The sequence below is a fragment of the Puma concolor genome, chromosome B2 (assembly GCF_028749965.1).
Source record: "Puma concolor isolate L17-30 chromosome B2, mPumCon1.1.hap2, whole genome shotgun sequence".
NCBI lineage: Eukaryota > Metazoa > Chordata > Mammalia > Carnivora > Felidae > Puma > Puma concolor.
In genome coordinates, this window is record NC_141671.1 from 118,199,820 (window position 1) to 118,214,520 (window position 14,701).

Consider the following 14,701-nt stretch of genomic DNA (forward strand, 5'->3'; position numbering starts at 1 on the left):
AGCGAACAGCTCAAGCTAAGGAACGGTGCCTCTCCGAGGGAAGGGCGGCTCTGGAAAGGTCTGTTTCACGGAGGACCCTTTAAGGGCCTGTGCCTGGACGGCTGTGGGACGAGGGCCCGGGAAAAGGGGAGGGAGGGGGAGTGTCCTCTTTCTCCCCCCACCCTCTGGCGGCGGCAGAGCCAAAGCCAGGAGGGGGGCTGCCTCCTCCTCTTCCCCAGCAGCTGCTGCTCCTTCAGCTCACAAGCCGGACCCGGGGACTGGGCGGCCGCGACTCCTCGGGCTCCTGAGAAGCGGATCCGCTCCCGGCCACCGCAATGCCCGGAGCCGCCGGGGTCCTCCTGGTCCTGCTGCTCAGCGGGGGCCTCGGGGGCGGCCAGGCCCAGAGGCCACAGCTGCAACAGCGGCCGCGGCAGCCACAGGCACATCAGCAAAGAGGTACAGTCGAGGAACGGGCTCTAGATTCCATCCTTTGCCGGGGCCGCGGCCCCTCACCGGTCCCTTCTTCCGACGACAGTCCGGGGCAGGGACCGTTTTCTGGCTTGGCCCCTGGGGAGTGCGCTTTGGGGCGAGAGGGGCTAAGCTTGATGCAAACTCACTTTCAGCGTCCTGAGTACCCTGTCCGGGGGGTTGGGGGGATTGCCTACCTCCCCCCAAAGAACGTGAAGCGTTTCTCATTGTTCATTCGTTCTGAGAGAACTTGCTGTCGCTTATACATAACTCCCAGCTGGGTTCCGAAGTCTTTCAAAGAGGCAAACTTTTAACCAATTGAACAATAAGTTTTTCCAAATCAGAGTCCATCCCTGCAGAGAAATGTTTCCCAAGCTGAGGTTCATTTTGGAACTTTATGGAGGGCAGCTGATACATCAGCTTTCTTTTTTCTTTTTTCTTTTTCTTTTCTTTTCTTTTCCTTCTTTTTTCTTTCTTTGTTTCTTTTCTTTCTTTCTTTTTTTTTAAGGACTTTGTTTCTAACTGAACAGAGTTTGTAAAGTAGTTAAAGTCAAGTGGTTTTTTTCTTTCGTGGCAATGGGACTTCCAGCCTCAATTTTTTCTGACCCACGTTCTATCTCAGGTATCCTTTTTATTATAGTGAAATTTCTCCTCTGGCTTAAATACAGATAGGACTTCTATGTCATGTGTATGTGAATTAGGACCACAGTGACCACATATACACTTCAGGGGGGCTTTGGAAAACAGTGGTATTTGATGTAATCCAAATGATTCTCCTCAGAGCGCTGTGATGTTTACATGCATATAATTTCTGATACTCTTGGGAGTCTTTGAAGAGTTATTTTAATGTCATGAATTTTAAAAGAAGCACATGTACCGCGTTTTAAAACAGAATTTATAATGAATACATCATTTCAGCAACATTATTGTGAGTTGGAAAACTTGTATTAAAGAATATTTAAGATTTGATTTCAAATATCAAAATATTTACCGCAAGAGTACAAAATCTGGAGGTTAGCAACTTTGGAAAGTTTTGATGAGACCGAATCTGTCAAAGTTTTGAAATATACTTATTCCCTCTTTTAGTTAACTAGAATAAAGCTACATCTAACCATTCTGATAGTTTTTCTTCTTATAATCTAACATTTCTAGCAGTACTATTTTATCTTAAAAGGAGTAAGAAAATACTCTTGTCTGCTTGCTACAATAATAGCTCCCCGATTAAAATTCCTAGAATAAAAATGACCTTAAGTTCACTATATAACCTTTTTTCTTCTATTTTTGCTTTTCCTTCTCTGCGAGGTAAAATGGGGTCAACATGGCTTAATTAATAGAATTTATGAGAGTGATTTTGAGAGTATATCTCTGGCAGCTGATTTTTAAAAATGCTACTTTAAAATATTAGCCTTGTTGGGGCGCCTGGGTGGCGCAGTCGGTTGAGCGTCCGACTTCAGCCAGGTCACGATCTCACGGTCCGTGAGTTCGAGCCCCGCGTCAGGCTCTGGGCTGGTGGCTCGGAGCCTGGAGCCTGTTTCCGATTCTGTGTCTCCCTCTCTCTCTGCCCCTCCCCCGTTCATGCTCTGTCTCTCTCTATCCCAAAAATAAAAATAAACGTTGAAAAAAAAATTAAAAAAAAATAAAATAAAATATTAGCCTTGCTTAGTTATATGATTTGTTTTAACAATACATAGTACTTTAATAATGTCAAGCAGCTGGGAGTACAGAGAGACCAGAAACACCAGTGCTGTTCATTTGGAGTGGGGCAGAAGCTCAAAGCATGCAAAGTAGTCTCAAAGAAATTTCTTAGTGTGCTGCCCACCCTCCTCATTCTTTCTCCTCCCACCCCTCCCCTCCTTCACCCTCTCCTCCCCTTCTCATCCTCCTCCTTCTCCTCTTCCTCCTCCTTCCTCCTCCTCCTCCTCCTCTTCTTCTCCTTTCTCCTCTCCTTCCTCTTTCCCTCCTCTCCTTTTCTCTTTCTGTCTCTGTTTTATCTGAGATAAAACTGACTCCAATTTCTGTGGTCCAGGAATAAAGTAAGGTCAATGCAAAAGGGAAAGTTTATACTGCCATTCTGTTGAATGCTACACACAATAAGGAATTCTGTGCAAAATAGCTATAAGATGGTGTCTACCTATAGACCACTATTTTCCTTTTTTATTTTAATTTTTTTACTGTTTATTTCTTTTTGGGAGAGGGAGAGAGAGACCCAGAGTGTGAGCAGGAAGGTGCAGAGAGAGAGAGAGACACAGAATCCAAAGCAGGCTCCAAGCTCTGAGCTGTCAGCACAGAGCCCGAGGCAGGGCTCAAACTCACAGACCACTAGATCAAGACCTGAGTGGAAGTCAGCAGCCCAACCAACTGAGCCACCCAGGCGCCCGTAGGCTACTATTTTCTGCATTCTAGAATATATTGTGTATTATAGATCATTTGCAATACATTGAAAGATTGGCTCAGGGATAAATTGTTGGAACTTATTAATATTAAAAATATATATATAATCTGTTTTATAATACCTTAAATTCATATAGCATTTCATAATTAAACATGCCGTGTATATATTAACTTATTTCACCTTCAATTATTCTTATGGACAAATTTAAAACTGAAGGCTTGGAGTAGTCATGACTTAAATTCATGCAACTGATAGTAACTTAATTTTTAACAACTAAAAACATTTCTAGTATTGTTTATGCTGAAGTTTCCTTTTTGTGATACTAAGATGTCTTTCCATTTATTCTGGGGCCATGTTTTCTTTTTAATGTTCTGTTAAAACATACTCTCAGTGAAGATCCTTGGATATGAGTGCGACTGAAGAAGTTTTAGGCTATCATCAACTTCTCCTTTTTGATTATATTAGCACTGACCTTCTTAGCTGAGCACTGACTAGAATGAATTCTGTGGTGCCTGGTTGGCTCAGTCAGTTAAGCATCTGACTTTGGCTCAGGACATGATCTTGCAATTTGTGGGTTCAAACCCCATGTCATGCTCTATACTGACAACTCAGAACCTGGAGCCTGCTTCAGATTCTGTTTCCCTCTTTCTCTCCCCTCCCCCGCTCATGCATACGCGCATGCGCGCTCTTTCTCTCCCGCTCTCAAAAATAAAAAGCAATAAAAAAAATTTAGGAATGGTGTTTAATGGAAGAGAGAATAAAATGTCCTTTCTAAATCCTGAACTCAGATCCATAGAACAATATGACAAAGGGAAAGGTTTGAATTAAATAAGAAGAAACTTCCTCCTTTTCTCTGCTCCTCCTTGTTTAAGCTGTTCAGAAATTACTGGGTTGTGTTGGAGCAACTAGTTTCTGGAAATGTCCATTCATGATCAGATGTGCCACCTGTCAGGGATGATTTAGGATGAAATGCCTTTACAGAGGCACAGTGAGGATTCATCAAGTCTCCAGTTCTTTTCAAAGTCCAAGATTCTAGTATTACGTTCTATTGTTTTTGGAGTGCATATTTGTATTTGAACTTTTTAATTCTTAAAAATGTCAAGACTATACTAAAGGTATATAAATGTGTTTTTAGATGTCTTCTGGGATTTAAAATAAAAACATGTTTGAGATGATCCTCACTCATTTTTGGCATGAATACTTAGAAATTTCATATGGAATATTCACATCACCATCATTTGCACACTTCTAAAACATTCTGTGCTATAAAATATGAGAATGTTTCATAAATTACCTGAGATTTACTGTAGTCATAAAATTGGAATTAATTTTTTTGTATCACTTTTGCTACATATGTAACTTATGTACATATGTTGGCTTGATCACTACATACTGGCCTCACAGTTCAGTAAAAATGATTCATATCAGATAAAATGTAGGGCTGAGAACATGAATAGACACTTCTCTAAAGAAGACATCCGGATGGCCAACAGGCACATGAAAAGATGCTCAACGTCGCTCCTCATCAGGGAAATACAAATCAAAACCACACTCAGATATCACCTCACGCCAGTCAGAGTGGCCAAAATGAACAAATCAGGAGACTATAGATGCTGGAGAGGATGTGGAGAAACGGGAACCCTCTTGCACTGCTGGTGGGAATGCAAACTGGTGCAGCCACTCTGGAAAACAGTGTGGAGGTTCCTCAGAAAATTAAAAATAGACCTACCCTATGACCCAGCAATAGCACTGCTAGGAATTTACCCAAGGGATACAGGAGTACTGATGCATAGGGGCACTTGTACCCCAATGTTTATAGCAGCACTCTCAACAATAGCCAAATTGTGGAAAGAGCCTAAATGTCCATCAACTGATGAATGGATAAAGAAATTGTGGTTTATATACACAATGGAGTACTACATGGCAATGAGAAAGAACGAAATATGGCCCTTTGTAGCAACATAGATGGAACTGGAGAGTGTGATGCTAAGTGAAATAAGCCATACAGAGAAAGACAGATACCATATGTTTTCACTCTTATGTGGATCCTGAGAAACTTAACAGAAACCCATGGGGGAGGGGAAGGAAAAAAAAAAGAGGTTAGAGTGGGAGAGAGCCAAAGCATAAGAGACTCTTAAAAACTGAGAACAAACTGAGGGTTGATGGGGGGTGGGAGGGAGGGGAGGGTGGGTGATGGGTATTGAGGAGGGCACCTTTTGGGATGAGCACTGGGTGTTGTATGGAAACCAATTTGACAATAAATTTCATATATTGAAAAAAAAAAGAAAAAAATGTAGGCCTGAGAATAAGAACATATTCAACATTGACTATTATATATGTGGTAGGGTTTTCTAAAAAAAACATAAAATTTATATTTTTTATCTTACATGTCAATGTATACAAATTGCTGATCATTCTTGTTCCCAAGAGTTTTCTCTCCTAGGCTATCATGCAGAATAATGATCAGAATCTCCTTCAAGAGTTGCCAGGGATTATGAAAAAAACCTCACGTGCTGTCAGTCCATACTTAATTCACTCTGAAATATGGGGCACCTGTTCCCTCCACTGTAAAAATCATAGTTTTCACCTTCTTCAGGTATAATTATAAAGTCCAGTAGGTATCTTGAGAGTTAAACCAACTATGCTGTAAGAAAAACATGAGTGTATATTTTTTTGGGAGAGGTTTAGTTAAATTAGAAGATTTTCTGAAATAGTAGGACTTAGAATTTTTACACCATTGAATTGTATTGCAGTAGCGATGACTGAAAAAAGTTGACTTTTAGTAGATTTCACATCTCAATATTTTCTCAGTCCTCATTTATTTAAAGCAGATAATTGTCACAATTTCTTCTGTTCATACATTTAATAAATACAATGACAAAGACGTTTGTGCTTGACTTTTCAAATTGGACCTCTGAGATGGGATTATTTTTCCTTCTTTTAATCCAAACAGATTTAGCATTAAATGATAAAAAAAAATTCCCTGAAACTTTTTGTGATGTTTCACATCTTTCATAATCTGCTTTAGCATTATGGGGCCGCAGTTCTGCACCATGAGAAGAAGAAGAAATAGTAGAATAGGGACCAATAACCTCAACCCAGCCTATGCATAGCAAGATTAGTGGGGTGGCTAGTTGTTTAAATTAAAAGTCCAAAGAATGTGTCAAATGCATGCTTGATTCCAGTCAGTATAACTATTCAGTAGGATTCTACTGCATGGCAGGAGCATAGCTGGAAGTTTCCAAGCAGGGTAATAATAAATAATAACAATAACAATAAAAACAACAATAGATAATAGCTGGAAGTTTTCAAGCAGGGGAAGAAGAAGGAAGAGGAGGAGGAGGAGGAAAGAAGGAAAGAAGGAAAGAAAGAAAGAAAGAAAGAAAGAAAGAAAGAAAGAAAGAAAGAAAGAAAGAAAGAAAAGAAAGGTCAGAGCACCTGACCATTGGGGTTCAGTCCATTGAACCTCAGATTTTGACTTTAGCTCAGTTCATGATCTCATGGTTCATGAGATTGAGCCCCACACTGGGCTCCACACTGACAGTGCAGAGCCTGCTCGGGATTCTCTCCCTTTCTCTCTGCCCTCTCCCACTCACATGCATGTACATTCATGTGTCTTCTCTCTCTCTCCTCTCTAAAAGTAAGTAAACACTTAAAAAAATAATAAAGAATGGTGATCCCAGGTCATCTCTCCAGTTTGCCGTACGTTCTTATTTAGCAACTGGAGACTGTGAAAAAGATCAGGAAGAAAGTATTGTTAGTGGTCAGACAAACTGTTTATGCTTCTAATATAGAAGATTGGGGTTTATAAGATTTGTCATAGCTTTGAACTGAGCTGATAGGCCGGAATTTAGGAAGAAGCCTAGTTGCAGTAACTGAGAAAACTAAGTAGAGGTTAGAGGAAGACAAAACTAGATTGGCACATGGTTTTCAAGACTCATGCCAGGCTCCGTGTATACCAGTCAGGTAGAAAGAAGATGAATTCTGGACTGTATGGATTGCTAAGACTGCATTCAAAGGCCAGAATTTGTGCAGGAAATTGGTGGTCATCGGACTATGTGTATTGGAATGTGGTTAATGCATGAATGTGTTCAGTAGGTAAAGACAGAAAAAAAATCCTGCTTTTATGGAGTTTGTATTCTCCTTAGGGTGGAGAAGGCAGACAGGAATATGATGAATATATAGTGAATAAGTAACATACGAATACCTATATTTTATAGGTATTCATAAATTCATCAATGAGATTCTTGGACAAACAAATTGATGACATTCCTGGACAAACAGATATACCAGGGTAAGAGAAGTCATGAGTTCTAGGAGTGGAGAGAGTTTGGTTGCTATTTTAAATAGAGTGATAAAGGTTGACCTCATTGAGAAGGTCACATTTGAGAAAATCCTTGAAGGTGTTGGGGGAATGATTCACACAGATATCAGGTGAAAGAGTTAATATTCTTAGCACAGGGAAAGGCTTGTGAAGGTCTACAGTTAGATCACAGTGAGAAGGGTCAGGGAAGTAATGGGGAACTAGGATCATTGTAAAGAATTCTGCCTTATAGTCTGAATGAGATGGGTGGTATTGGAGAGTTTTGAGCAGAGTTAAATGGATGAAAGAATAGGTAATATTTCTTTTCCCAGATAGGCTTTAATCCACTGGACTAGACCAATATGGTACTAATTGAGATCTGTTTCCTTCCCCATACTTCCCATTTTTAGAGCATATATAAGTGACTCCATTCCAGAGTATTCCACTTCAGCAGACTTATCATTGTGAAACTCAAGTGCATTTTTGTAAAATTTCTTTTTTTTTTTTTCCTTTTGGCATCTCAATCCTACTACACGATTAAAAGAATTGCAATACCTTAACACAACTGAAGTGCAGGGAACTTCTTCATATCCTTTTAATTTGCCCAGTGTCTTAGAAACATGCCATAGATTTCTTAGAGTAATTTTAATGAATGTTCATGTTAAAAATAAGTTGTTCACAACCCCACATAAATATATGTATACCTTGGAGTTCTCTCTCTCTCTTTCTCTTTATCATTCCTTTCAGTATCAGAGCTAAAGTTTAGCTACTGTTGCTAAAAATGACACAATGATGTATTGATCTGATGCCTTCTTTTATAAAATGAACTTTGAAATGTTACCTATTTTTACAATCAGAAGCTTATTCTATGTTCTGTTTCGATTTTTATAACTTCTTTAAGGATCACTGTAAGTCTTGCAGTAACCTTTGGAGTAAAGTAATGCAATTTCAGCCTGACTAAATTATATCATTTAGAAGAAGATTTAGGTGAAGAAAATTACATAACTTTTCTCTTTCCTGCCCTCCCTCCCTCCCTTCTGTCTTCTCTTCTTTCCTCTCCTCTCCTCTCCTGCTTGTGAATTAAGTGTGGTTTTCAAGGAGATAATTCTAACAAATGTAATTTTTAAGAAAATACGTATGGCAGAACTTCACTTAAATCTTCCTGCTAAAAGCCACTGATAATTATGATCTAAATATAGTTTTGAGGCATAATCTAAGTTTACATGATGAGTTAAAGGTAGACATTTGCTTGTCAAAGATGTAGGGTATGGGTAATAAAGCTGTTTTTTTCCACTCATCTTGAATGTGGATTTTAAAGTGGAAGCCTTGTGCTATTTTGTTTTTATTTGGACATGTGACATTTAGAAAAAGATCATAGAGGTAGTCTGTTAGGGGTTATTGTTCATAACACTGGCTTTCTGTTCATGCCTAATCTAGTTCCAATGGAAAGTTAATCTATGCAAATAACGAATGGTGAAGGCCTGAGGAACTATTTAGTGCCTGGCACTTAGGAAAGTCACTTTGTGCAAGGTTAACAGAGCTTCTCCATGTAAGGTCCTCTTAGTTGACCACCAAGCTGTGCTCCCCTGAAAGGCTCTTTGTAGAACTGCATCCTGAGTGCCAGATGCTTTAGATTGGTTTAATAGTATCTAGCATATTGTGAGCATTAATACATGTATATTCACAGCATCACTGTTTAGTAGGTTAATACAATCCTCCTCATTTTATAGAAGGAAGAGTCGATGCCTTGCAGCTTGTCAAGGATAAACAAATTCCAGTGCAAGTTTTAGGATTAGAAATTAGGATATGTTCCTGCTTCTGATTTTATAGATCCTATATTGCTGTCTCTTTTGGACTTTGAGATCCTTAAACAAACAAACAAACAAACAAACAAACCTTGAAAAAATCCCATATCCATTTCTGAGTTATGTTAGTAGAGTAATTTAAAACAGAGAGTTACTAGGTATTATGAAGGAACAAGAAAATGTGTCATCTTTAAGGATCTTTTTCATTTAAACACGCACAAAACTATGCATAAATACATACACGTTACTTAAAACTGTGCATAAAAGTAAAAATACTCATCAAATTTTAACCTTTAAATTCTTAGAATTTGGATTACTGGACACTGGACTATAAGCTTGATTATTGGTTTTTCTTAAGTCACCTTACATAAATTACTTCAGTAGGCTAGAAACATACTGGTATTTATTATGTAATGAATTCTTTAAAAAAATGGTCTATATATATATATATATATATATATATATATATATATATATATGAATGAAAAGAGCTAGAACCAAACAGATATACCTGATTCAGAGAAGAGTTAATCTCAAAATTCCTTTTGAAAAAATGTAGAACACTGGCATTTCTATAAAAAGATTTAAAGAGTTCAGTTTGAAATTGAACTTCTCTGTTAGAACAGGAAATTTTGCAAACCTCCTACATTTTGAGAGGGTGTGTATGTAGGACACCAATCAGTGTGCTGCAGGTAACATTTATAGTTTAGAACTCAGTACCCAATTAGTGTATTTAGTGTATTTATATTAATGTATTTAATATACTAAGATATTGAGCTTTTGATTTGTTTTCTTAAATCAGAGTTTCAGTTTTATCAAAAAATCTAGAATAAGGGAGTCTAAACATTGAATTTGCAGAAAAGCCTAGTTGCCTTGACAAAAGATTACGAGCCACAGAATAAATTGCAAGTGAGATCATTATATTTTTTAGTCCAGTAGCTGTACCATTAAAACTCTAAGGTGTAATAACTTTTAAGTTGCTTGCAACATACAAGGTACTATTCTAAAGGGGAAATGAGGTTAGTAGAGTTTGCCATATCAAATATATTTTTTTCTAAAGCCTGTATAGTCACCATGATTTTCTGGCTTATTGCCTGCTATGCCGTTTTCAATTACTGAATAAGGCTGAAAGTATGAAACAGAACAAGAAGTAGAACAATAGTCATTTCAGGGAGCTACTTTATCTCATTGGTTTGTTGTGAGGAGTATATAAAACAATGAATATAAAACATGGAACATCTATTAGGACCTCAAAAAGTGTGAGTTTTCAAAATGCTTCAAGAAAACTGAATTAAGTTTAAAAACTGTCTTGGTGTCAGGAAATTCTGGCTTAAAACAGCACTTTTTCTCCAACACTGGTATACCAAACTCAGCTGAGGCCGTTTATGAAGGAATTTGCTTATATACTTGAAAACACGAATGTATGGATTCAGCTTTAATTGGAATTTATTTTATAGTGTTTTGCTATTCTGAACTTTATAGCTTAGCCTGCAAAAAATACCCATTAACATATACCTTTGAACCTTCAATTTCCGCATACATTCCCCTGCTTTGGAGAGAACTTTGACTAGTAGAAAAAGTGTCTTTGGGAGATGGCAAGAATGGAATTCATAGCCATGTTACCACTCTTTTATTGGGATCAAAAACCCAAGTCAACGGAATTTAAACTTCCTATTAGTAAAATAAAATTAAATTAGATAGTACATGTGAAAATACTTGGCAGCTAATTAGTAAATATTTGGTCCTCTTTTTCTTTATTACTCGATCATAAAGTTCAAAAAGGATATTTGCAGTACATATGACATCACTTTTACTTAAGAAGAGCAAAACATTCTAAAAGTTTCTTTGAGTAGACCCTAAGAGATTATAGATGTCAAGCTACGTCATTGAGGAAAGATGGAAGAATTCTACCAAGGTCACACAACAACAAGCCATTAACAGAGATAGGAAGAAACCCAAGGTCCTATAATTAGCTAATAGTTATGTTGGTAGCTCAACGTGAGAAGTGATTGAGATACGTAACAGGATGGAAATTTTAGCAATACTTTGTGTCTATTTATATTTCAAAGATAATATAATAAACTTTTTTTTCTACAAATTTCTCATTTTTGGACATGTTTTTATTAGGGATTAATAAACTATTTTTTAGAGAAGTCTTAATATATGTGTTAGGTTATAAAAATGCATGGAACATAATGAGTGCTCTATAAAGATTAGTTATCATTTTAGCCTATGAAGCACATGTTCTCACTGACATTTGAGGAGAGATGACAATTCAGTATATTTGACACACAGTGGAAGTTAATTTCAGGATGGTTGTCAGTGGAAAAGCTCTCAGCATAGACCCTCTTTTGGATTCTTTCTATACACTAAGGTTAAAAAAAATGGTGTAATAATATATTCCAAGATATATTAATACTATATATTATATATATATATTTAATACTATATATTATATATATTATTTAATATAATATATGATTGGAATATATTATTTAATACTAACCTAGATTGGGAAAATTTTTAGTGTGTCTTCCTGTATATTAAAGCTAATGGTAGATTTCTACAAAACCAAAACCAAAACCAAAATGTCCCTCAGGAAATCCTATAGCCTCAACAGGTCTCTAGGGAGACCTGCTTTTTCTAATCTTGGGAATATCACATTTTGAAATAGTTTCAGACAACAAACTTTCCATAGGCTCTTTTGCTCTTCAGAAAGTTTCAGTCACGTTTAACTGGTAGTGCAACCATTCAGTTTTTCTTTTTTTTTTTATAATTTTTTTTTTCAACGTTTATTTATTTTTGGGACAGAGAGAGACAGAGCATGAACGGGGGAGGGGCAGAGAGAGAGGGAGACACAGAATCGGAAACAGGCTCCAGGCTCTGAGCCATCAGCCCAGAGCCTGACGCGGGGCTCGAACTCACGGACAGCGAGATCGTGACCTGGCTGAAGTCGGACGCTTAACCGACTGCGCCACCCAGGCGCCCCAACCATTCAGTTTTTCACTCTGGAACATTAGAAAAATCACTGGATTTGAAGTCAGAATTCCAGGATACAAGTTTTGCCTCCAGCTCTTCCTAAGATGTCACCTTAAACAATACATAAGTCATTTACCTATTCTGAAATTAAATTTCCATTAAAAAAAAAGAATATAATGTTCAAATTTGTCTTACTGAGGTGTTATAAAGGATTAAAAAATGTGTGATACAAATAATATTATTAATAATAATACTATTCGTTTTTATAATAAATGACAGGTTTGGCCAAAGGCACTGATGGTTCATGAAGTTCTGCTTCATCCCTTTTCTTTGATTTTTTCTCCCAATGGCTCTTAATGTACTTAATTTGAGTTCTTCTGGATTGAGAATCATGACACATCTTCCTCCTTCCTTCCTTTTTTTTTTTTTTTTTTTTTTTTTGCTGTATACCTCCCAGTAACATAGAAAAAGTTAGTTCATATGGAAGGAAAGTATTTTAACACGCATATCCTATCTTTACTTATTTTGCACATAGCCATAGGTAAATATATATGTAGACAATGATACATTTAGAAATTCTTCAAAATATTTTTTCATTCTTTGTAATTATCTTCCTTAATTTGTACAAAAGATTTTTTGTCAGTTGTTAAAAACTGATTTTATCCATAGGGTTTCTGGCATTGTGCTACCTAAGATGTGCTGAGAAAACAATGCTATCCTACAGTTCATTATTCATCTATGGTCTGACCTCTTTATATATATATATATATATATATATATATATATATATATATATGTGTGTGTATACATGTATGTATGTGTATATATATGTTACATATGTACATAGGTATATATGTTACATATGTATATATGTGTGTTTATGTATATGTATACATACATATACATATATACATGTGTGTGTGTCTGTATATATATATATATATATATATATATATACACATATATATGTATATGTTTTTCTTTTTTTGGACAAAACATTGCCCTCTGAAGCTATTTCCAGGTCTATTAAAAAAATTAACCCCTACTGTGTTTGGGCTACTTTGGATTAAGTAAAATGTGTTTCACATATGTAATGAATCTATCCTCTTTATGATTTTCAATTATGTAATAAGTTGAAAGACCAATCATATTCAGACAAACTTCAAGAGCTATTGCTATTGCACAAACCTAGAAGGGCATTTCACCAGTTATTCTCTTTTAAGATTTTAAGCCATTTAACAGTTAGAAATCAATAACATAAGTTACACACCAAAAGGACTATTTGTCTTTTATTTTTACCTACTTCCTCTATAGTCTCTGGTTTGGCATATGGTAGGCATTTAATTAAAAAAATTGTAAAACGAATGAAGAAGCCACTCTTTGGACAGACCCAAAGGGTGCCTTTTAAAAAATATTACATGTATTATTTTTCTTAATGCCTTTATAGTCTGAATCAATATTTTTATAAGAGATAAATTTCCACAAATACTGAAACACAGTGGCACAGATACAGCATATTGTTATCAATACCACTTAAGAGATAAATATAATATTTTAGAATACTGTATCTTGCTTTTGAGGTATATTTTTTTTCCTAAAGATATTCCAGTAAGAGCTGAGCAATTTTTAAAGCTTTGGATGAGGAATGAATATTTCTTGGCTTAGAACTTTTCTGTATAAGAGGACTTTTTAGACAAGTATTGTAATGCATAAGGTTAAAATGCCTATTAAGATGAAAGTTTTACTTACTGGTCAGCTATGTGCAAAAGAATGAAACTGGAGTTAGTATACATTGAAATAAACTCATAGTGGATTAATGGCCTAAATGTGAGACCTTCTTAAACCTTAAAAATCCTAGAAGAGAATACAGGCGGTAACTTATTAGACATTGGCTGTAGAGGCCTTTTTCTAGATGTGACTCCTGAGGCAGGGAAAATAAAAGCAAAAGTAAACTATTGGGACTACATCAAAATAACAATCTTCTGCACAGCAAAGAAAACATAAAAGGAAACCTACTGAATGGGAGAAGATATTTGCAAATGACTTGTTCAATAAAGAGTTAGTATCCAAAATATAACAAGAACTGATACAACTCAATGCCCAAAAAATACATGATCCAATTTAAAAATGGGCAGAAGACATGAATGGATATTTCTTCAAAGAAGACATGCAGATGGTCAGCAGACACATGAAAAGATGCTCATTATCACTTAAATCAGGGAAATGCAAATCAAAACTACAATGAGATGTCACCTCACACTTGTCAGAATGGCTAACATCAAAAACACAAGAAACAAAAAGTGTGAAGAGAATGTGGAGAAAATGGAACCCTTTTGTACAATTGGGGGTAGGGAATGCAAACTGGTACAGCCACTGTGAAAAACAGTATGGAATTTCCTGAGAAAGTTAAAAATAGAACTACACTATGATTCAATAATTGCACTACTGAATATTTACTCAGAAAATACAAAAAAAACCCCACACTAATTCAAAGGGATACACATACCCCTATGTTTATAGCAGCATTATTTATAATAGCCAAGTTATGGAAGCAACCCAATTGTCCATCAATAGATGAATGTGTAAAGAAGGTGTGACGTGTGTGTGTGTACATATACACACACATATGTACACATATACACATACAATGGAATATTATTCCGACATAAAGAATGAAATTTTACCATTTGCAATGGCATTGACCTAACGAGCCACTCAGGCACCCTTTTATTTTTATTTTTATTCTTATTTTTCTTATTTATTTTATTCTTATTT

The 14,701-nt window shown here is 36.3% G+C and overlaps 1 protein-coding gene across 5 annotated transcripts in view; it reads left to right on the plus strand.

The window, feature by feature from the left end:
* The first annotated feature begins 90 nt into the window (after positions 1 to 90).
* LAMA2 (laminin subunit alpha 2) overlaps positions 91 to 14,701 on the plus strand; it is a 622,089-nt gene continuing 607,478 nt past the window's right edge. For 3 of the 5 annotated variants that reach the window (XM_086707800.1, XM_086707801.1, XM_086707802.1), the window contains exon 1: positions 92 to 435. In XM_086707800.1, coding sequence (XP_086563926.1) covers positions 315 to 435 — 121 coding nt within the window. In that variant the 5' untranslated portion in view covers positions 92 to 314. Of the gene's footprint in view, positions 436 to 14,701 lie in introns of all 5 variants that reach the window. The other 2 variants (XM_086707799.1, XM_086707804.1) reach the window with 2 other exon arrangements.